At 50.8% G+C, this 24,000-nt stretch overlaps 1 protein-coding gene across 1 annotated transcript in view; it reads left to right on the top strand.

Annotated features, from left to right (window-relative positions):
- sgsm3 (small G protein signaling modulator 3) overlaps positions 1 to 24,000 on the top strand; it is a 396,544-nt gene that overhangs the window by 130,295 nt on the left and 242,249 nt on the right. The window contains exons 8-9 of the mRNA XM_070862088.1: positions 1,137 to 1,332; positions 16,006 to 16,151. Coding sequence (XP_070718189.1) covers positions 1,137 to 1,332; positions 16,006 to 16,151 — 342 coding nt within the window. The remainder of the gene's footprint in view (positions 1 to 1,136; positions 1,333 to 16,005; positions 16,152 to 24,000) is intronic.

The following is a 24,000-nucleotide window of genomic DNA, read 5'->3' as shown; positions in this document are numbered from 1 at the left end:
CCCTCCACTCTCTCCCCCCTCCACTCTCTCCCCCCTCCACTCTCTCCCCCCTCCACTCTCTCCCCCCTCCACTCTCTCCCCCCTCCACTCTCTCCCCCCTCCACTCTCTCCCCCCTCCACTCTCTCCCCCCTCCACTCTCTCCCCCCTCCACTCTCTCCCCCCTCCACTCTCTCCCCCCTCCACTCTCTCCCCCCTCCACTCTCTCCCCCCTCCACTCTCTCCCCCCTCCACTCTCTCCCCCCTCCACTCTCTCCCCCCTCCACTCTCTCCCCCCTCCACTCTCTCCCCCCTCCACTCTCTCCCCCCTCCACTCTCTCCCCCCTCCACTCTCTCCCCCCTCCACTCTCTCCCCCCTCCACTCTCTCCCCCCTCCACTCTCTCCCCCCTCCACTCTCTCCCCCCTCCACTCTCTCCCCCCTCCACTCTCTCCCCCCTCCACTCTCTCCCCCCTCCACTCTCTCCCCCCTCCACTCTCTCCCCCCTCCACTCTCTCCCCCCTCCACTCTCTCCCCCCTCCACTCTCTCCCCCCTCCACTCTCTCCCCCCTCCACTCTCTCCCCCCTCCACTCTCTCCCCCCTCCACTCTCTCCCCCCTCCACTCTCTCCCCCCTCCACTCTCTCCCCCCTCCACTCTCTCCCCCCTCCACTCTCTCCCCCCTCCACTCTCTCCCCCCTCCACTCTCTCCCCCCTCCACTCTCTCCCCCCTCCACTCTCTCCCCCCTTCCACTCTCTCCCCCCTCCACTCTCTCCCCCCTCCACTCTCTCCCCCCTCCACTCTCTCCCCCCTCCACTCCCCCCCTCCACTCCCCCCCTCCACTCCCCCCCTCCACTCTCCACCCTCCACACTCTCCGCCCTCCCCTCTCCCCCCTCCGCCGCTCCCCTCTCCCCCCTCGCCGCTCCCCTCCCTCCACCCTCCCCTCTCCCCTCGCTGCTCCTCTTGCCCCCCCCCCCTCGATAGAGACTTTGGAAATCTGTCCAATTTAGGTTGAGCATTGGCAAAATACACTTAAGGGGTACAGTGTTGAAGCAGTGGCCTGGACTGGACCTTCAGCCTGGGCTCCTGGCCCTTCGGGTCTGATGATGTCCAGAGGTGATGCTGTGCTCAGGTGTAATTCTTGTTTTCTTGCTGTTAGGTTGCAGCTTGTCTGCTGCTGTTCCTGGAGGAGGAAGATGCTTTCTGGATGATGTGTGCCATTATTGAGGACCTTGTTCCGGCTTCGTATTTCAGCACCACACTGCTGGGTGTACAGACAGACCAGCGAGTTCTCCGTCACCTCATCGTACAGTACATTCCCCGACTGGACAAACTCCTGCAAGAGCATGACATTGGTAAGAGAAATGGTGGCCTTTTGATCTGTCAAACAAACCTCCCTTGCCACATTGATGATGGGGTGGATTTGATGCAAGTTACAACATGAGTCAGTGCAAGTTATCCCCAGCATATGCTGTGTGCTCACTCCTGGCGCCCCCCCCACCCCCCAGGTCTTGCACACAGCTCTTGGCAAACTAGCAGACACCGCCCCGTATCTATTACGGGAGTGGCCTGGGGTAGGTAGGCTCCCATGGGAAGTGCCTATCGAGAGTATGTCCGGGGTAGTGTACCCGACCTATGCTGTCGCTGACTGCAGCTTGTAATTGTGCATGGTAAAATGCTGTTGTCTTTTTCGTCTCATTACGTTAAACACCAGATTACATGCACTCCGAGATGCAGCAACATAGGATCATCCTTTATTGAGCCCATACACTCGAAACCAATAGGAGAGCTGAGACATCGTACTTCAGGATTCCAGTCTGAGCTGCTGAACAGAGGTGCACTACTAAATGTCACCTTTGCTTACGACATCCCCTGTATACACCCAATAAACAACAGTGTGTCAAAGATACATACAAATGACAACAGACTAACAGCATGACCTAAACAAACATGCACTTCCATAAAAGCAAGTGACCTGATTGCCCAAATAAACACTCCCCATCATTTAATTGCTGTCATAAACATCTCCCATTCCCCTAAACGCCAGTGACCAAGCTGACACATTCCAGACTATTACAGATATGGCTGAATCACTCCTACACATTATATTCTCTCACTTTCCTGTGAAAATATCCCTGCTTTTAGGCCTGTTTACACAACTTGCAACACATGCTGTGCTGATCCCACAGATTGCCCAGAAAGAGCATTGGAGGTGTTCAGGTAATGGGGACTTTCGCTCCCATTGAATTTGTTGTATGGAAAGCTGCCATAACTCGGCTGCCTTTACCTGTAGTTTGATCCTCACTCCCGTAGCTTACTCGGTTAAGTTTTATTTTCCAGTTCCCTTTTGCCGTTGACTCGTGCTGGGACACAGGTTACACAGAAGCCGATTGCCCTCCAGTAGTCGGCTCATGGTGGTGAGTGTCGGCAGGAGATTTGACTTGATCCTGTCTTCACACATCCGCTTTCCAGCAGGGATCCTGTCATTCTCATCAGTGGTATATGGGCTAATTTTATTTTCCTCTCTTCCACATTTCCACTCCCCTTTGTGTGAAGAACTGCCTCCTGACATCACCCCTGGAAGGCCCAGCTCTAATTTTAAGCTTTTGCTTGTTCTGGCCCTTGTTCTGCCCCCCCCCCCCCCCCCCGCCCACCAGAGGAAATAGTTTCTCTCCAGCTATTCTGTCAATGCCTTTGATCACCTTAAACACTTCAGTTAGATCACACCTTAATCTTCTATAGTCAAGGGAATACAGGAACATAAGAAATAGAAGCAGGAGTAGGCCATACGGCCCCTCGAGCCTGCTCCGCCATTTAATATGATCTTGGCTGATCCGATCATGGACTCAGGTCCACTTCCCTGCCCACTCCCCATAACCACTTATTCCCTTATCGGTTAAGAAACTGTCTATCTCTGTCTTAAATTTATTCAATGACCCAGCTTCCACAGCTCTCTGAGGCAGTGCATTCCACAGATTCACAATCCTCTGAGAGAAGAAACTTCTCCTCATCTCAGTTTTAAATTGGCGGCCTCTTATTCTAACATCATGCCCCCTAGTTCTAGTCTCCCCCATCAGTGGAAACATCCTCTCTGCATCCATCTTGTCAAACCCCCTCATAATCTTATACGTTTCATCTATGCAACCTATTCTCATAATTTAACCCTTTTTGCCCCAGTATCAATCTGGTGAATTTGCAATGCACTGTCTCCAAGACCAATATAACCTTCCTGGGGCAGTGCCCAGATCTGACTGCAGTACTCCAGCGACAGCACCACTTCCGCCTCTTTGTATTCCAGCCCTCATGAGATAAAGAGCAACATTCCATTAGTCTTCTGAATGATTTTGTGTAACTGTCCACTAGCTTTTAGTGATTCGGTACTTGGATCCCTAAATCCCTCTGCTCAGAGTTCCCAACTTCTCACTAATGAGAAGGTACTCTGATCTACAGGATCCTACAAATCCCCTGGGAGGACAGACGCGTCCTCGTCCAGGCCAACATCCCCAGCATCGAAGCACTGACCACACTTGATCAGCTCCGTTGGGCAGGCCACATTGTCCGCATGTCAGACACGAGACTCCCAAAGCAAGTGCTCTACTTGAACTCCTCCACGGCAAACGAGCCAAAGGTGTGCAGAGGAAACTTTACAAGGACACCCTCAAAGCCGCCCTGATAAAGTGAGACATCCTCACTCCCAAGACCGCCCTAAGTGGAGGAAGTGCATCCGGGAGGGCGCTGAGCACCTCGAGTCTCAACGCCGAGAGCATGCAGAAATCAAGCGCAGGCAGTGGAAAGAGCGTGCGGTAAACCAGTCCCACCCACCCCTTCCCTCAACCACTGTCTGGCCCCACCTGTGACAGAATCTGTGGCTCTCGTATTCAGCCGCCAAAGAACTCACTTCAGGAGTGGAATCAAGTCTTCCTCGATTCCGAGGGACTGTCTATGATGATGATGACTTGGACCCTAAATCCCTCTGCACAGAGTTCCCAGCTTCTCTCCAGTTAGAAGATGCACTGATCTATCTGACTTGGGTCCAAAATGGGTGACCTCACACCTCCCCACATGGAACTCCCTCTGGCACAGTTTTACCCACTCATACTCGATCAATGATTCTTCACAACTTTCTGCTCCCATAACACTAGTCACTGCTGCCACCTAACTTAGTGCCATCAGCAAACCTGCAAATCACTAAAAACTAGTGGACAGCTACAAAAAAATACTGAAAAATCCGATGGATTGCTGGTCTTTATCCATAAAGGGCTGGAATACAGAGGGGTGGAAGTTAGGTTCCAGCTGCACTGAGCTCTGGTTAGACCCCATCTGGAGAACTACATTCAGACTGTGCACCATCCCTCAGGGAGGGTATACTGACCTTGGAGGGAGCGCAGTGTAGAATGATACCAGAGTTAAAAGTTATCAAGACTGGGGGTCAATTGAAAATGGAGAATGCTCGATTTTTGTTGGTCAAGCGTATTAGAAACATAGAAATTTACAGCGCAGAAGGAGGCCATTCCGGCCCATCGTGTCCGCGCCGGCCGACAAAGAGCTGCACGGCCCTCGGTCAGCAGCCCTAAAGGTTACATATAAACCTATGAACAATGGCGGAAAGGCAAAGAGCACCCAGCCCAACCAGTCCGCCTCACACAACTGCGACACCCCTTAGACTGAAACATTCTACACTCCACCCCAACCAGAGCCTTGTGATCTCCTGGGAGAGGCAAAAAACAGATAAAAACCCAGGCCAATTTAGGGAGAAAAAATCTGGGAAAATTCTCCTCTGACCCATCCAGGCGATCGAAACTAGTCCAGAAGATCACCCTGGCCGTATTCGATTCCTTGCAGTACTTACCATTATATCTGCGCCGTCCACCAAAAGGTCATCCAGTCTAATCCCAAATACCAGCTCTAGGTCCGTAACCCTGCAGGTTACGGCACTTTAAGTGCCCATCCAACCATCTCTTAAAAGTGGTGAGGGTTTCTGTACCCACTGCTCTTCCAGGCAGCGAGTTCCAGATCCCCACAACCCTCTGCGTAAAGAATTCCCCCTCAAATCTCCTCTAAACCTTCCACCAACCACCTTAAAACTATGCCACCAATGGAAATAGACCCTTACTATCCACTATGTCCAGGCCCCTCAATATTTTGCAATGAGGTCTCCTCTCGACGACCTCTGTTCCAATGAGAACAAACCCAGCATATCCAATCTATCCTCATAACTAAGATTTTCCATTCCAGGCAGCATCCTGGTCAATCTCTTCTGCACCCTCTCTAGTGCAATCACGTCCTTCCTATAATACGGCAACCAGAACTGCACGCAATACTCCAGCTGTGGTCTAACCAAAGCATTATACAATTTAAACATAACCTCCCTGCTCTTCGATGCCTCGGCGAATAAAGGCAAGCATTCCGTATGCCTTCTTTACCACCTTATCCACCTGGCCTGCTACTTTCAGGGATCTGTGGACAAGCACTCCAAGGTCCCTTTGTTCATCTACACTATTAAGTGGCCTACCATTTAATGTGTATACCCTTTCTTTATTAGCCCTACCAAAGTGCATCACCTCACACTTCTCTGAATTAAATTCCATTTGCCACCGCTCTGCCCACCTGACCAGTAGATTGATATCCTCCTGCAGCCCATGACTTTCCTCTTCATTATCAACCACACAGCCAATTTTAGTGTTGTCTTAAATCAAACTTCTTAATCATACTCCCGATATCAAATCTAAATCGTTGATATTTACCACAAAAAGCAAGGGACCCAGTACTGAGCCCTGCAGAACCCCACTGGAAACATCCTTCCAGTCACAAAAACATCCATCAACCATCACCCTTTGCTCCCTACCTCTAAGCCAATTTTGGATCCAACTTGACACTTTGCCTTGGATCCCATGGGCTTTAACCTTCATGACCGGTCTACCATGTGGGACCTTATCAAAAGCTTTGCTAAAGCCCTTATATACTACATCGTACGCACTACCCTCATCGATCCTCTTGGTTACCTCCTCAAAAAATTTAATCAGGTTAGTCAAACACGATCTTCCCTTAACAAATCCGTGCTGACTGTCCCCAATTAATCTTTGCCTTTCCAAATGCAGATTTATCCTGTCTTTTAGGATGTTTTCCAATAATATTCTCACCACTGAGGTTAGGCTGACAGGCCTGTAATTACTCGGTCTATCCCTTTCTCCCTTCTTAAACAAGGATACTACATTAGCAGTCCTCCAATCCTCCGGCACCATGGCCAGATCCAAAGAGGACTGGAAAATGATGGTCAAGGCCTCTGCTATTTCCTCTTTTACTTCGCTCAACAGCCTGGGAAGCATTTCATCCGGCCTGGGGACTTATCTACTTTAAAAGCTGCTAAACCCCTTAATACTTCCCCTCTCTCTATTTATTTCATCCAGAATATCACACACCTCCTCGATAGCAGTATCTGCATTGCCCCTTTCCTTTGTGAAAACAGATGCAAAGTATTCGTTAAGAACCTTAACATCTTCCGCCTTCACACAAAGATTACCCTCATGGTCTCTAATAGGCCCTACCCTTTCTTTAGTTACCCTCTTACTCTTAATATATTTATAGAACATCTCAGGGTTTTCCTTAATTTTACTGGCCAAGAATTTCTGTGCTCTCTCTCAGCATTCCTAATATCCTTTTTAATTTTGCTTCTTAACTTGCTATATTCCTCTCAAGATTCTATAGTATTTAGCCATTGATATATGACATAAGCATCCCTTTTTTTCTTAATTCTCCCCTGTAAGTCCCTAGACATACAGGGGGCTCTAGAATTATTATTCCCACCCTTTTTCTTTAAGGGCACATGTTTGGCCTGAGCCTTCCAGATCTCCTCCCACTGTTGCGACACTGATTTACCCACAAGTAACTGTTTCCAGTCCACTATGGCCAAATCACTCTTTAACTTAGCAAAATTAGCTTTTCCTCAATTCGGGACTTTTATTCCAGGCCTATCGTTGTCCTTATCCATAACCAACTTGAATCTGACTGAATTATGATCACTGGCACCCAAGTGCTCTCCCATTAATACCCCTTCAACCTACCCAGCTTCATTCCCCAAAATTAAATCCAAGACCGCCCCCTCTTGTGTTGGGCTTACTACATACTGACTAAAAAAGTTCTCTTGAATGCAGTTCAAGAATTCCGCACCCTCTATACCCTTCACACTAAATTTGTCCCAATCAGTATTTGGATAGTGGAAATCCCCTACTATTACTGCCCTATGGTTTTTGGACTTCACAGAAATGTGCCGACATATTTGCTCCTCTATCTCCCTCCCACTGTTTGGGGGTCTATAATACACACCCATGTAAGGGGAGCTTGGGTTGTGGGTTCGAATCCACACTCCCCTGGGGTTCTGTACGTGCGATTTATGAGGATGGGTGAGTAATGAGGCACCAGACACAGTGGGTAAGAGTACAAAATGGCTAATGTTGTTTATTTTTAGAATAGTAAACACCAAGATAGAGGGCATAGGAAGAGGTCGTAAATAGCAGTAATGGCACAATCTCACTCAACAACACGAAAAATCTCGCAACAGGGAAGGGGAAAACAAGAGGTTAAAACATCCCACTCACACTCAACCACACCTCCCACTCCCACCCTTCTGACCAATTCCGATCCGAAATTGAGTCTGTGAGGGGGTTTGGGCTCTACTCACAATCCTATCAACTCCGGGGTTCTGGGGGGCACTTATTTCAGCTCGGGGTCCCTCTGGGGTGGGTTTTATGTCATTGTTCAGTTTTCCTCTTCGATGTTGCGTCGGTTTCTTCTATCTGCCTCTCGGTTATCGTCAGACTACAGCTGTGAATCCAGGTTATTGAACCAGGTGTCCAGGTCTGCACAGCTCTGCGTGTCCCAACCTGATGCTTCGACTATTCTCACCCTGTCCAGTGTGTTCAGGGCTAACAGCAGCCCCTGCTTCCACTTACCGACCAGGAGGTTGGCTCGTGGGTTTTTAGTCTCGACCAAAATCAAAGTTTGCAAAACTCTCTCAGCTCCTTTTTGGTCCACAACTGCTTTTCTCCACAACAGTCTTTTCTCCACAACTATCCTTTTCCAAATGTCTTTCTCCAACAGTTTTTCTGGTGAGTTCTGTGTCCTATATTTGTATTCAATTCAGTTCTGGTCTTTTCGCGCTCAAACCCAGTGGGTGGTCCATTGTGTAAGTTTGGGCGGGGAGATAGCTTTGAATATTTAATCAGAAGATGTCACAGGTACACACAGGTGTGAGGACCAGAGTATTGTTATGGGGCACATAGGTGCCTGAATGTCTGTGGGTCCTTTGTTATAGTCCTGGGAGTCAGTGGGCCATTCCTGCAGTGATTCATAGTTTTGATTCAGAGCTATTGTCCATATTAATTAGGTAGATAATGCCCAATGAGGGTAGTGCGTACGATGTAGTATATAAGGGCTTTCGCAAAGCTTTTGATAAGGTCCCACATGCTAGACCGGTCATGAATGTTAAAGTCCATGGGATCCAAGGCAAAGTGTCAAGTTGGATCCAAAATTGGCTTAGAGGTAGGGAGCAAAGGGTGATGGTTGATGGATGTTTTTGTGACTGGAAGGATGTTTCCAGTTGATTTGGCGGGGGGAGGGGGAAGTCATTTTCAAACTGGGCCGAGGAGTCCTTATTGGTTGAAGATTTCCCCACTTCAGGCCCGACTTGACCCCTGATTGGCCTGCCAGAATGCACTTTTCCCCCATTGGCCAGTGCCTCAGTCTCGCTTGTGAGCCAGACTCGCAATGTCTGTATCCGCCCACACGTTTTCCCAGCTTGCTTTTACTTGGCCAAAAATGTTCATTTAGTGTATGGAATGATCCCATCTAGTTTTCTTGTCCTTACGGTGTTTCAAATGCGGCCGTGGATTTTCGAACCTTACACTCCCCCATTAAAACACTCTGTCTCAGGCTGTTTTCAGAATGTGGAGCAAAAACCTTTTCCCTCTCACAGAGCCAATCTTCCCCAAATCGTACCTAAACCCACGATAAACATTAAAATACACCAATGGTATTCATACATTTGGAATCAATACAATACTGAAAATGTAAAATCTCAACCAATACCCTTCACCAAAATAATAATAGCACATAATATCACACATCATAGTATTACACTGGTTTTTTGTTGTTGTAGGGTGAAGTAGTGTTTCTGGGATTTTGTACTGCTTTGAACAGATCTGTCAGGTGCTCTGGTTAAAAAAAAATGGAATGTGGTATCCGAAATGTGCTACATAATTGTCTATGCTATTAACCATTGATGCTCCGGTGTTGAAATCGGTAAAAACATCATTCCAGATCCCTCTTCTGTGTCTTTTCGGTTTAATGTTGTCTCTGGGTTGTAGACGGTACAGCAAAGTCTTATTCAAATAGCCAAAATCGAGCTTGTAGAATCTCCTGAACATTTCTCGAAGGAGAGCCTGGTAGATGCGTTCTGTCTCTTTTGGGAGCACTCAGGTAGGTGCACCTCGGTAAGGTTTAGGATGACGGAGGCCACGGCGTAGTGGACCCTCCGGTATAGCAGCTTGTCCGTGGGAACCAAAACCAAACCGTTCTCTGGTCCCTGGGTGGTGGTAGGACATCTGTCCGTGTCAGTTGGTTCGGTCGGGGCTGTGGGCAGGGGCTGTCTGGGGTGTGTGCTTAACTCGGTGGCGTGGATGGAGCTGGAGTGGCTTACTATGCATGCGACCATGCTCCGGTCTCATCCCATCCCCTTCCTTCCCTTCATCCCGCCACTGTCGGGAGAACGCTATGGAGATGCCTGCTGGGCATATCTTCCCTGATTCCCACATGCACACACACACTCCTAACTCCACCTCCCACCATTTATCCCAACACACACTCACTCCCCATTGGGTGCCCGTGATGGTCCGGTGGGTGCTGTTGTCCAGTCTCTCCCAATCTGCTGTTGGGTTTCCCATGTCCTTGCTCAGCTTCCTGAGCCACCACCTTCCCACCGGGATGTGCCCCTTACAGGTCAGGCGAACCTTCTTCCCAACCACTACCCTAACCTGGGATGCGGTCACCTCAATGCTGGGGCAGGAGACTGATGCTTCCCCATACGTGACCCCCGGGGTGGCTGGAGAATCTAGTGGAATTGGACCCCAGCCACCCTGGCCACCTTCCCCTGTGGGGGTGATGGTCGGTGCCTGCCAAAAATAATGGCTTCTTCAGTCTCTCCCCGATAGCCGATGCACATTCTGATGTAGGTGCACAGGAGCATTTTTCTCATCTACGGTTCCTCTTCTGAAAGACAAAACCTCATTTGGTTTAAAGACCCTGAGCCCCCTGGCTCGTCCCTTCCCCATTTTCCCCTCTGTCTGCATCCCACAGTTCCCTGCACGGGTTTAAACTGTGTGTGCTTATTTTTGCTGTGGAAGTCAAGGCATTTCAACTAATTAATTGGTGTAACCGCAAACCGCAACAAACCCTTAAAAAAAAACAACCTTACACAAAAGAGGAAGTGAGAGAAAAAAAAAGAGGTTCCAGGCTCCCCCATCCTATTGGCTCAAAAGCCTCACTGTTATACTCCTCATATTGCAGAGGCTACCTGAGCCCCACTACAATAGAGAAAACTTATAAGTACACACCTGCTGCTCTCCTTTTTAACCTGCTTGCCACCCTTCCCGGGTGGCTGTGCTAATCCCTGGGACGCTCCTTGGTTTTCCTTTTATGTGGGGGAATGTAGGGGGGAGACCACCTCTCCTTTGGCCTCTTGGGCTGGACCGACCTCCGCGGCCCCTCTGTCTCCCCTGCCAAGGTGTCCCCCGAGCTTCGGGTGGTGCTTACTGGGCTGGTACAGCCCCTCACCCCCTCCAGGGATGGCTCACTGCCCTCGGGAGCAATGGAAATTCCCCCGGCAGGCTCCTCACTGCTGATACTCTCACAGCGTTTCCTCAGTTCTTCCAGGGACCACTCACTGCTGAGACCCGCCGCCACGATCTCGCTTGCAGGCTCTGGGCTGTCTGCAACGAAGGCTAGGCTATCCCCGACAGGCTCCTCACTGTCGGTGGCCCCTGTCTCCGGTACAACCCCTTCCCCGTCAGGAGACCTTGGCTGCGGGGTCACGTCCAGTGACTGGCTGCCTGCCCTGCCGGCCCTTTTCCCCTAGTACCTCTCGGGAAAGTAAAACAGGCTGCTAGGGACGGTGGCATCCTTGGCTGCGGAGTCTGAGCGGATCTCCTAACGGGTGGAGGTGAGTCCTCGTCCCATATGTAAGGTGGGAATCCCCCTTCCTGTGGGTCCAAAATCTGTGGGTAGTTTGTTCCTGTGAAGCAACTCACTGCCCCTTGTGGTGGGATCGATGGGGCTGCAGGGGTGGGCTGGGGGCCTGGGCTTCCCGTCGGGATTATCCCTCCGGGCTGCCCTTTCCCACGAGGTTTTGCCTTGTTGGGGTTAAACAGTTTACATTGGTTAATGTGAAACCATTTAACCCGGTGGGGCATCTTGACCGCGTATACCAGGGGGCTTGCCTTGTCGACAATGCTGTAAGGCCCCATGTATAGTGGCTCAAAGACTCCCACCCTGGTGAAGTTGCGGACCATGACCTGGTTCCCCACCTGCCAGTAAATCTGCTGGAGGTGCTCCAACAGACTCTTGGTAAAGCGGTCCCTATTCACCTCGATTACCTGAGCTTCCGTCAGGACCGGGGCAAGTACATGGGTGGGGGTTCGCATGGCTCTTCCAGTCATGAGCTCGTATGGGGAATACACCGTGCTTTTCGACTGGCTGGCCCGGATCCCCATCAAAACCAGGGGGCAACCTCTCCACCCACCTCCTGTGGGGAATCCCCAGTCTCCTTCCTGAGTTTTTCTTTCAAGGTCCTATTCATACGCTCCACTAGCCCCGAGGACTGGGGGCTGTAGGTGACGTGCCACTTCCCCTCAATCCCCAGCATCTTAAGGGTTGCCTGCATGACCTGTCCTGTGAAGTGGCTCCCCCGGCCGGACTCCACGTACTGTGGAAGTCCCCACCTGGAGAACACCTCCCTAACCAATGTCCTGGCGGTCCCCGCTGCTGTAGCTGTTCGGTAAGGGAAGGCTTCAACCCACTTTGTGAAAGTGTCCACCAAAGCCAGGCAGTGCCGGTACCCTCCCTGTGGGTGGTCCGAATCTGCTCTGCCTGATGGGGCACATTGGGGCTGGTCCCGGAGGTTTAGATTCCAGCATTTCCCCCTGCCTCTCCTCCGGGATCCCCAATGGGGCTGTGGGAGAGGGCCTGTAGGATTCTTCCTCCCCACAGCCTGTTTCACTCTGCTCCCCGCTCCGCACCTCGGCTGGGCTGATAAGGCACACCACTCCTTTACTGGGTGCCTTGCTTTCAGCCCAGCCAAGAGCTTTTGCCTCAGCTGGGGCCAGAGCTTTTGCTCCGGCTAGAACAAGGGCTGCTTTGGCTTCAGCCAGAGCCAGGGTGAGCCGATCAATTTGTTCCTGAAAGGAACGATGATCCGCCTCTGACCTGCTATAGCACGCCTGAAGCACAGCCTGTAGCTGGAGACTCTTACCCTCTCCCAACCTTCCCTATTTCTGAGCCTGGGCAAGCTCCTCCTGCAGTCCCCTGACCTAACCTTTTCCCTCAGTTACCTGGGACTGAAGGTACTCCCTGTGGTTGCGATAGCTTTCTCTATCTCTCTCTCTTACCTTCCTCTCCCACTTTAAATCCTGATCCAGCTTTTCCCTTTCTTTGCTGGTCTTTACTAGCTCCTCTCTCTGCTCAGCTAACTCTGTCTGCAGGACATCTACTTGCCTGTCCAAGACCTGTATTTGCTTCTGAAAGCAAATCAGCCACACTGCCTTTTCCACTGATCTTTTATGATCTTTACTCTGCGTCCTCAGGCCGTTCAGCCCTCAGCAGCGTCTGCACCCACTTCCTTAAGCAGTTTATCCTTGCTGTTACATACCTAGCAATCCTACCCTCCATTTTATACTCCTCTCCACCAAGACTGACTGTCTCTTCACCCTCACTCAACGCACGTCCCTTCTTCGTGATCGCCATTCTGTAAGGGGAGCTTGGGGTGTGGGTTCGAATCCACACTCCCCTGGGGTTCTGTACGTGCGATTTATGAGGATGGGTGAGTAATGAGGCACCAGACACAGTGGGTAAGAGTACAAAATGGCTAATGTTGTTTATTTTTAGAATAGTAAACACCAAGATAGAGGGCATAGGAAGAGGTCGTAAATAGCAGTAATGGCACAATCTCACTCAACAACACGAAAAATCTCGCAACAGGGAAGGGGAAAACAAGAGGTTAAAACATCCCACTCACACTCAACCACACCTCCCACTCCCACCCTTCTGACCAATTCCGATCCTAAACTGAGTCTGTGAGGGGGTTTGGGCTCTACTCACAATCCTATCAACTCCGGGGTTCTGGGGGGCACTTATTTCAGCTCGGGGTCCCTCTGGGGTGGGTTTTATGTCATTGTTCAGTTTTCCTCTTCGATGTTGCGTCGGTTTCTTCTATCTGCCTCTCGGTTATCGTCAGACTACAGCTGTGAATCCAGGTTATTGAACCAGGTGTCCAGGTCTGCACAGCTCTGCGTGTCCCAACCTGATGCTTCGACTATTCTCACCCTGTCCAGTGTGTTCAGGGCTAACAGCAGCCCCTGCAGCCACTTACCGACCAGGAGGTTGGCTCGTGGGTTTTTAGTCTCGACCAAAATCAAAGTTTGCAAAACTCTCTCAGCTCCTTTTTGGTCCACAACTGCTTTTCTCCACAACAGTCTTTTCTCCACAACTATCCTTTTCCAAATGTCTTTCTCCAACAGTTTTTCTGGTGGTTCTGTGTCCAATATTTGTATTCAATTCAGTTCTTTTCATGCTCAAACCTAGTGGGTGGTCCATTGTGTAAGTTTGGGCGGGGAGATAGCTTTGAATATTTAATCAGAAGATGTCACAGGTACACACAGGTGTGAGGACCAGGGTATTGTTACGGGGCACATAGGTGCCTGAATGTCTGTGGGTCCTTTGTTATAGTCCTGGGAGTCAGTGGGCCATGATTCATAGTTTTGATTCAGAGCTATTGTCCATATTAATTAGGTAGATAATGGCCCACATTCGTAGTTTGATTTGGGGGGCGGGGGAAGTCATTTTCAAACTGGGCCGGGGAGTCCTTATTGGTTGAAGATTTCCCCACTTCAGGCCTGTCTCGACCCCTGATTGGCCTGCCAGAATGCACTTTTCCCCCATTGGCCAGTGCCTCGGTCTTGCTTATGAGCCAGACTCCACAATGTCTGTATCCGCCCACATGTTTTCCCAGCTTGCTTTTACTTGGCCAAAAATGTTCATTTATTGTATGGAACGATCCCATGTTAGTTTTCTTGTCCTTACGGTGTTTCAAATATGGCCGTGGATTTTCGAACCTTACACCCAGCAGTGTGATCGCCCCTTTTTTATTTTTCAATTCGACCCATATGGCCTCATTCGATGATCCCTCTAACATATCACCCTCCTGTAGTGATGGTTACGGAACCAGGGCAGATGGATGGAGTGAAGATATGGATCAGCCAAGATGTAAACAAATGGCGGAACAGGATCATTAAAAAAAAAAAGAAATAGGAGCCAGGAGTCGGCCATTTGGCCCCTCGAGCCTGCTCCGCCATTCAATAAGATCATGGCTGATCTGATCATGGACTCAGCTCCCACCTCCCGACTTGCTCCCCATAACCCTTCATTCCCTTATCGCTCAAAAATCTGTCTATTTCCACCTTAAATAAATTAAATGACCCAGTCTCCACAGCTCTCTGGGGTAGAGAATGCCAAAGCTTCATGACCCTCCTCATTTCCAGTTTAGGAATCAACCGAGTGAACCTTCTCTGAACAGCCTCCAATGCAAGTATATCCTTCCTTAAATACTGAGACCAAAACTGTACGCAGTACTCCAGGTGTGGCCTCACAGCGCCCTGTACAGTTGTAGCAGGACGTCCTTACTTTTACACTCGATCCCCCTTGTAATAAAGGCAATTTACCTTCCTAATTACTTGCCGTACCTGTCAGCTAACTTTTTGTGTTTCGTGCACAAGGATCCCCAGAGCCCTCTGTACTGCAGCATTTTGTAATCTCTCCCCATTTAAATAATAATTTGCTTTTCTATTTTTCCTATGAAAGTGGATAACCTCACATTTTCCCACATTATACTCCATCAGCCAATTTTTTCCCACTCAGAACCTGTCTATATCCCTTTGCAGATTCTTTGCATCCTCCTCACAACTTGCTTTCCCACCTACCTTTGTATCATCAGCAAATTTGGCGACATTACACTCGGTCCCTTCATCCAAGTCATTCATATAGATTGTAAATAGTTGAGGCCCCGACACTGATCCCTGCGGCACTCCACTAGTTACAGTTTGCCAACCAGAAAATGACCCATTTATCCCGACTCTCTGTTTTCTGTCAGTTAGCCAATCCTCTATCCATGCTAATATATTACCCCCAGCCCCGTGAACTTTTATCTTGTGCAGTAATCTTTTACGTGGCACCGTGTCAAATGCCTGCTGGAAGTCCAAATACACCACCTCCACTGGTCCCCGCTTATCCACCCTGTTTGTTACATCCTCAAAGAGCTCCAGCAAATTTGTCAAACATGATTTCCCTTTCATAAAACCATGCTGACTTTGCTTGATTGAATCATGCTTTTCCAAATGTCTCGCTACTGCTTCATTAATAATGGACTCCAGCATTTTCCCAACCACAGATGTTAGGCTAACTGGTCGATAGTTTCCTGCTTTCTGTCTCCCTCCTTTCTTAAATAGGGGCGTTACATTCACGGTTTGCTCGAGTGGCTGAGTCCGATGTTATTTTTACATGATCTATTTTGAAAATGTCTCTGTCCTCCTGAACAATAATTAAGTAAATACTGACTACTTGTGGCCACCATTTCTCAGCTGCAGGTTGCTATGTTTTTGGGTGAATGGAGATTTTAGTACAGGAGTGACGGCTGCACTCCTTTCACTATCTCTCGTTGCCAGTTTATTTGAGGGAATATAAAATCTTCCAATTTGTGTCTCACCCAGAGCTCTCCTTGATCACACTGCACTGGTTCCTGACTGCGTTTGCCAGTGTTGTACACATCAACATCCTCCTGCGAGTCTGGGACCTTTTCTTCTGTGAGGGATCTGTTCTCCTCTTCCAGATCACGTTGGGAATGCTCAAAATGAAGGTACGCATGCAGCCATGGGGATCTAGCAATAATGTTTGGGAAGATAGGTGCATGAAAACCACATCCCGACAACTTTACGAGGGGGCGGAGGCTGTGGGGGAGTGGGGACAGCGCACGTGGGGCATTGCGGGGGCACGTACGTGGGGAGGGGGGGGAGACACGCGAGGGGCATGGCTAGGGGGGGGACCCGGGGGGGGGACGACCGCGTGGGCGGCGGGGGGGGACCCATGGGGGGCGTGGCTGGGGGGGTGGGAATGGCGCACGGAGGCGTGGCGTGCAGCAGATGCTGTGGAATCCTGTATCAGCAGGTGTGTATAGTGAGCACCCACACTGACAGGGACTTAGTGTGTATAGTGAGCGCCCACACTGACTGTGGGACTGGGTGTGTATAGTGAGCACCCACACTGACAGGGACTTAGTGTGTATAGTGAGCGCCCACACTGACTGTGGGACTGGGTGTGTATAGTGAGCACCCACACTGACGGGGACTGGGTGTGTATAGTGAGCACCCACACTGAATGGGGATTGGGTGTGTATAGTGAGCACCTACACTGACTGAGACTGCGTGTGTATAGTGAGCACCCACACTGACTGTGGGACTGGGTGTGCATAGTGAGCACCCACACTGACTGGGACTGGGTGTGTATAGTGAGCACCCACACTGACTGTGGGACTGGGTGTGTATAGTGAGCACCCACACTGACTGGGACTGGGTGTGTATAGTGAGCACCCACACTGACTGGGACTGGGTGTGTATAGTGAGCACCCACACTGACTGGGACTGGGTGTGTATAGTGAGCACCCACACTGACTGGGACTGGGTGTGTATAGTGAGCACCCACACTGACTGGGACTGGGTGTAGATAGTGAGCACCCATACTGACTGGGACTGGGTGTATATAGTGAGCACCCACACTGACTGGAACTGGGTGTATATAGTGAGCACCCACACTGACTGGAACTGGGTGTATATCGTGAGCACCCACACTGACTGGAACTGGGTGTATATCGTGAGCACCCACACTGACTGGGACTGGGTGTATATAGTGAGCACCCACACTGACTGGGACTGGGTGTATATAGTGAGCACCTACACTGACTGGGACTGGGTGTAGAAAATGAGCACCTACACTGACTGGGACTGGGTGTATATAGTGAGCACCTACACTGACTGTGGGACTGGGTGTATAGAGTGAGCACCCACACTGACTGTGGGACTGGGTGTATATAGTGAGCACCCACACTGACTGGGACTGGGTGTATATAGTGAGCACCTACACTGACTGTGGGACTGGGTGTATAGAGTGAGCACCCACACTGACTGGGACTGGGTGTATATAGTGAGCACCCACACTGACTGGGACTGGGTGTATATAGTGAGCACCTACACTGACTGGGACTGGGTGTATATAATGAGCACCCACACTGACTGGGTGTCTATAGTGAGCAACTACACTGACTGGGACTAGGTGTATATAGTGAGCACCTACACTGACTGTGGGACTGGGTGTATATAGTGAGCACCTACACTGACTGTGGGACTGGGTGTATATAGTGAGCACCCACACTGACTGGGACTGGGTGTATATAGTGAGCACCCACACTGACTGGGACTGGGTGTATATAGTGAGCACCCACACTGACTGGGACTGGGTGTATATAGTGAGCACCTACACTGACTGGGACTGGGTGTGTATAGTGAGCACCCACACTGACTGGGACTGGGTGTGTATAGTGAGCACCTACACTGACTGGGACTGGGTGTATATAGTGAGCACCCACACTGACTGGGACTGGATGTATATAGTGAGCAGCCACACTGACTGTGGGACTCGGTGTGTATAGTGAGCACCTACACTGACTGGGACTGGGTGTGTATAGTGAGCACCTGCACTGACTGGGACTGGGTGTATATAGTGAGCACCCACACTGACTGGGACTGGGTGTGTATAGTGAGCACCTACACTGACTGGGACTGGGTGTGTATAGTGAGCACCCACACTGACTGGGACTGGGTGTGTATAGTGAGCACCCACACTGACTGGGACTGGGTGTTTATAGTGAGCACCCACACTGACTGGGACTGGGTGTATATAGTGAGCACCCACACTGACTGGGACTGGGTGCGTATAGTGAGCACCCACACTGACTGTGGGACTGGGTGTATATAGTGAGCACCTTCACTGACTGGGACTGGGTGTATATAGTGAGCACCTTCACTGACTGGGACTTGGTGTGTATAGTGAGCACCCACACTGACTGTGGGACTGGGTGTGCATAGTGAGCACCCACACTGACTGTGGGACTGGGTGTATATAGTGAGCACCCACACTGACAGGGACTTAGTGTGTATAGTGAGCGCCCACACTGACTGTGGGACTGGGTGTGTATAGTGAGCACCCACACTGACGGGGACTGGGTGTATATAGGTAGCACCCACACTGACTGTGGGACTGGGTGTATATAGTGAACACCCACACTGACTGGGACTGGGTGTATATAGTGAGCACCCACACTGACTGGGACTGGGTGTATATAGTGAGCATCCACACTGACTGTGGGACTGGGTATAGTGAGCACCTACACTGACTGGGACTGGGTGTGTATAGTGAGCACCCACACTGACTGTGGGACTGGGTGTATATAGTGAGCACCCACACTGACTGTGGGACTGGGTGTATATAGTGAGCACCCACACTGACTGGGACTGGGTGTATATAGTGAGCACCCACACTGACTGGGACTGGGTGTATATAGTGAGCACCCACACTGACTGGGACTGGGTGTATATAGTGAGCACCTACACTGACTGGGACTGGGTGTATATAGTAAGCACCCACACAGACTGGGACTGGGTGTATATAGTGAGCACCTACACTGACTGTGGGACTGGGTGTATAGAGTGAGCACCCACACTGACTGTGGGACTGGGTGTATATAGTGAGCACCCACACTGACTGGGACTGGGTGTATATAGTGAGCACCCACACTGACTGGGACTGGGTGTATATAGTGAGCACCCACACTGACTGGGACTGGGTGTATATAGTGAGCACCTACACTGACTGGGACTGGGTGTATATAGTAAGCACCCACACTGACTGGGACTGGGTGTATATAGTGAGCACCGACACAGACTGGGACTGGGTGTATATAGTGATCACCCACACTGACTGGGACTGGATGTATATAGTGAGCAGCCACACTGACTGTGGGACTCGGTGTGTATAGTGAGCACCTACAGTGACTGGGACTGGGTGTGTATAGTGAGCACCTGCACTGACTGGGACTGGGTGTAGAAAGTGAGCACCCACACTGACTGGGACTGGGTGTGTATAGTGAGCACCTACACTGACTGGGACTGGGTGTGTATAGTGAGCACCCACACTGACTGGGACTGGGTGTATATAGTGAGCACCCACACTGACTGGGACTGGGTGTTTATAGTGAGCACCCACACTGACTGGGACTGGGTGTATATAGTGAGCACCCACACTGACTGGGACTGCGTGTGTATAGTGAGCACCCACACTGACTGTGGGACTGGGTGTATATAGTGAGCACCTTCACTGACTGGGACTGGGTGTATATAGTGAGCACCTTCAATGACTGGGACTGGGTGTATAGTGAGCACCCACACTGTCTGGGACTTGGTGTGTATAGTGAGCACCTTCACTGACTGGGACTGGGTGTGTATAGTGAGCACCCACACTGACTGTGGGACTGGGTGTATATAGTGAGCACCCACACTGACTGGGACTTGGTGTGTATAGTGAGCGCGCACACTGACTGTGGGACTGGGTGTGTATAGTGAGCACCCACACTGACTGGGACTGGGTGTATATAGGTAGCACCCACACTGACTGTGGGACTGGGTGTATATAGTGAACACCCACACTGACTGGGACTGGGTGTATATAGTGAGCACCCACACTGACTGGGACTGGGTGTATATAGTGAGCACCCACACTGACTGTGGGACTGGGTATAGTGAGCACCTACACTGAGTGGGACTGGGTGTGTATAGTGAGCACCCACACTGACTGTGGGACTGGGTGTATATAGTGAGCACCCACACTGACTGTGGGACTGGGTGTATATAGTGAGCACCCACACTGACTGGGACTGGGTGTATATAGTGAGCACCCACACTGACTGGGACTGGGTGTATATAGTGAGCACCTACACTGACTGGGACTGGGTGTATATAGTAAGCACCCACACTGACTGGGACTGGGTGTATATAGTGAGCACCTACACTGACTGGGACTGGGTGTATATAGTGAGCACCCACACTGACTGGGACTGGATGTATATAGTGAGCACCCACACTGACTGTGGGACTGGGTAGAGTAAGCACCTACACTGACTGGGACTGGGTGCATATAGTGAGCACCCACACTGACTGGGACTGGGTGTATGAAGTGAGCACCCACACTGACTGGGACTGGGTGTATATAATGAGCACCCACACTGACTGGGACTGGGTGTATATAATGAGCACCTGCACTGACTGGGACTGGGTGTATATCGTGGGCACCTTCACTGACTGGGACTGGGTGTATGTAGTGAGCACCTACACTGACTGTGGGACTGGCTGTATATAGTGAGCACCTTCACTGACTGGGACTGGGTGTATTGTGAGCACCCACACTGACTGGGACTTGGTGTGTATAGTGAGCACCCACACTGACTGTAAGACTGGGTGTGTATAGTGAGCACCTACACTGACTGGGACTTGGTATATATAGTGAGCACCCACACTGACTGGGACTGGGTGTATATAGTGAGCACCCACACTGACTGGGACTGGGTGTATATCGTGAGCACCCACATTGACTGGGACTGGGTGTCTTTAGTGAGCACCTGCACTGACTGTGGGCCTGGGTGTATATAGTGAGCACCTTCACTAACTGGGACTGGGTGTATATAGTGAGCACCTGCACTGACTGTGGGACTGGGTGTATATAGTAAGCACCCACACTGACTGGGACTGGGTGTATATAGTGAGCACCTACACTGACTGGGACTGGGTGTATATAGTGAGCACCCACACTGACTGGGACTGGATGTATATAGTGAGCAGCCACACTGACTGTGGGACTCGGTGTGTATAGTGAGCACCTACACTGACTGGGACTGGGTGTGTATAGTGAGCACCTGCACTGACTGGGACTGGGTGTATATAGTGAGCACCTACACTGACTGGGACTGGGTGTGCACAGTGAGCACCTACACTGACTGGGACTGGGTGTGTATAGTGAGCACCCACACTGACTGTGGGACTGGGTGTGTATAGTGAGCGCCCACACTGACTGGGACGGGGTGTGTATAGTGAGCACCCACACTGACTGGGACTGGGTGTATTGTGAGCACCCACACTGACTGGGACTTGGTGTGTATAGTGAGCACCCACACTGACTGTAAGACTGGGTGTGTATAGTGAGCACCTACACTGACTGGGACTTGGTATATATAGTGAGCACCCACACTGACTGGGACTGGGTGTATATAGTGAGCACCCACACTGACTGGGACTGGGTGTATATCGTGAGCACCCACATTTACTTGGACTGGGTGTCTTTAGTGAGCACCTGCACTGACTGTGGGCCTGGGTGTATATAGTACGCACCCACACTGACTGGGACTGGGTGTATATAGTGAGCACCTACACTGACTGGGACTGGGTGTATATAGTGAGCACCCACACTGACTGGGACTGGATGTATATAGTGAGCAGCCGCACTGACTGTGGGACTCGGTGTGTATAGTGAGCACCTACACTGACTGGGACTAGGTGTGTATAGTGAGCACCTGCACTGACTGGGACTGGGTGTATATAGTGAGCACCTACACTGACTGGGACTGGGTGTGTATAGTGAGCACCTGCACTGACTGGGACTGGGTGTGTATAGTGAGCACCCACACTGACTGTGGGACTGGGTGTGCACAGTGAGCACCTACACTGACTGGGACTGGGTGTGTATAGTGAGCGCCCACACTGACTGGGACGGGGTGTGTATAGTGAGCACCCACACTGACTGGGACTGGGTGTATATAGGTAGCACCCACACTGACTGTGGGACTGGGTGTATATAGTGAACACCCACACTGACTGGGACTGGGTGTATATAGTGAGCACCCACACTGACTGGGACTGGGTGTAGAGAGTGAGCACCCACACTGACTGTGGGACTGGGTATAGTGAGCACCCACACTGACTGGGACTGGGTGTATATAATGAGCACCCACACTAACTGGGACTGGGTGTATATAATGAGCACCTGAACTGACTGGGACTGGGTGTATATCGTGGGCACCTTCACTGACTGGGACTGGGTGTATATAGTGAGCACCTGCACTGACTGTGGGACTGGCTGTATATAGTGAGCACCTTTACTGACTGGGACTGGGTGTATAGTGAGCACCCACACTGACTGGGACTTGGTGTGTATAGTGAGCACCTGCACTGACTGGGACTGGGTGTATATAGTGAGCACCTACACTGACTGGGACTGGGTGTATATAGTGAGCACCCACGCTGACTGGGACTGGGTGTGCACAGTGAGCACCTACACTGACTGGGACTGGGTGTGTATAGTGAGCACCCACACTGACTGTGGGACTGGGTGTGTATAGTGAGCACCCACACTGACTGGGACTTGGTGTGTATAGTGAGCACCCACACTGACTGGGACGGGGTGTGTATAGTGAGCACCGACACAGACTGGGACTGGGTGTATATAGTGATCACCCACACTGACTGGGACTGGATGTATATAGTGAGCAGCCACACTGACTGTGGGACCCGGTGTGTATAGTGAGCACCTACAGTGACTGGGACTGGGTGTGTATAGTGAGCACCTGCACTGACTGGGACTGGGTGTAGAAAGTGAGCACCCACACTGACTGGGACTGGGTGTGTATAGTGAGCACCTACACTGACTGGGACTGGGTGTGTATAGTGAGCACCCACACTGACTGGGACTGGGTGTATATAGTGAGCACCCACACTGACTGGGACTGGGTGTTTATAGTGAGCACCCACACTGACTGGGACTGGGTGTATATAGTGAGCACCCACACTGACTGGGACTGCGTGTGTATAGTGAGCACCCACACTGACTGTGGGACTGGGTGTATATAGTGAGCACCTTCACTGACTGGGACTGGGTGTATATAGTGAGCACCTTCAATGACTGGGACTGGGTGTATAGTGAGCACCCACACTGTCTGGGACTTGGTGTGTATAGTGAGCACCTTCACTGACTGGGACTTGGTGTGTATAGTGAGCACCCACACTGACTGTGGGACTGGGTGTGTATAGTGAGCACCCACACTGACTGTGGGACTGGGTGTATATAGTGAGCACCCACACTGACTGGGACTTGGTGTGTATAGTGAGCGCGCACACTGACTGTGGGACTGGGTGTGTATAGTGAGCACCCACACTGACTGGGACTGGGTGTATATAGGTAGCACCCACACTGACTGTGGGACTGGGTGTATATAGTGAACACCCACACTGACTGGGACTGGGTGTATATAGTGAGCACCCACACTGACTGGGACTGGGTGTATATAGTGAGCACCCACACTGACTGTGGGACTGGGTATAGTGAGCACCTACACTGACTGGGACTGGGTGTGTATAGTGAGCACCCACACTGACTGTGGGACTGGGTGTATATAGTGAGCACCCACACTGACTGGGACTGGGTGTATATAGTGAGCACCCACACTGACTGGGACTGGGTGGATATAGTGAGCACCTACACTGACTGGGACTGGGTGTATATAGTAAGCACCCACACTGACTGGGACTGGGTGTATATAGTGAGCACCTACA

The sequence above is a fragment of the Pristiophorus japonicus genome, chromosome 19, assembly GCF_044704955.1.
Source record: "Pristiophorus japonicus isolate sPriJap1 chromosome 19, sPriJap1.hap1, whole genome shotgun sequence".
Lineage (NCBI taxonomy): Eukaryota > Metazoa > Chordata > Chondrichthyes > Pristiophoridae > Pristiophorus > Pristiophorus japonicus.
This window is presented reverse-complemented; position numbering and strand designations above follow the sequence as displayed.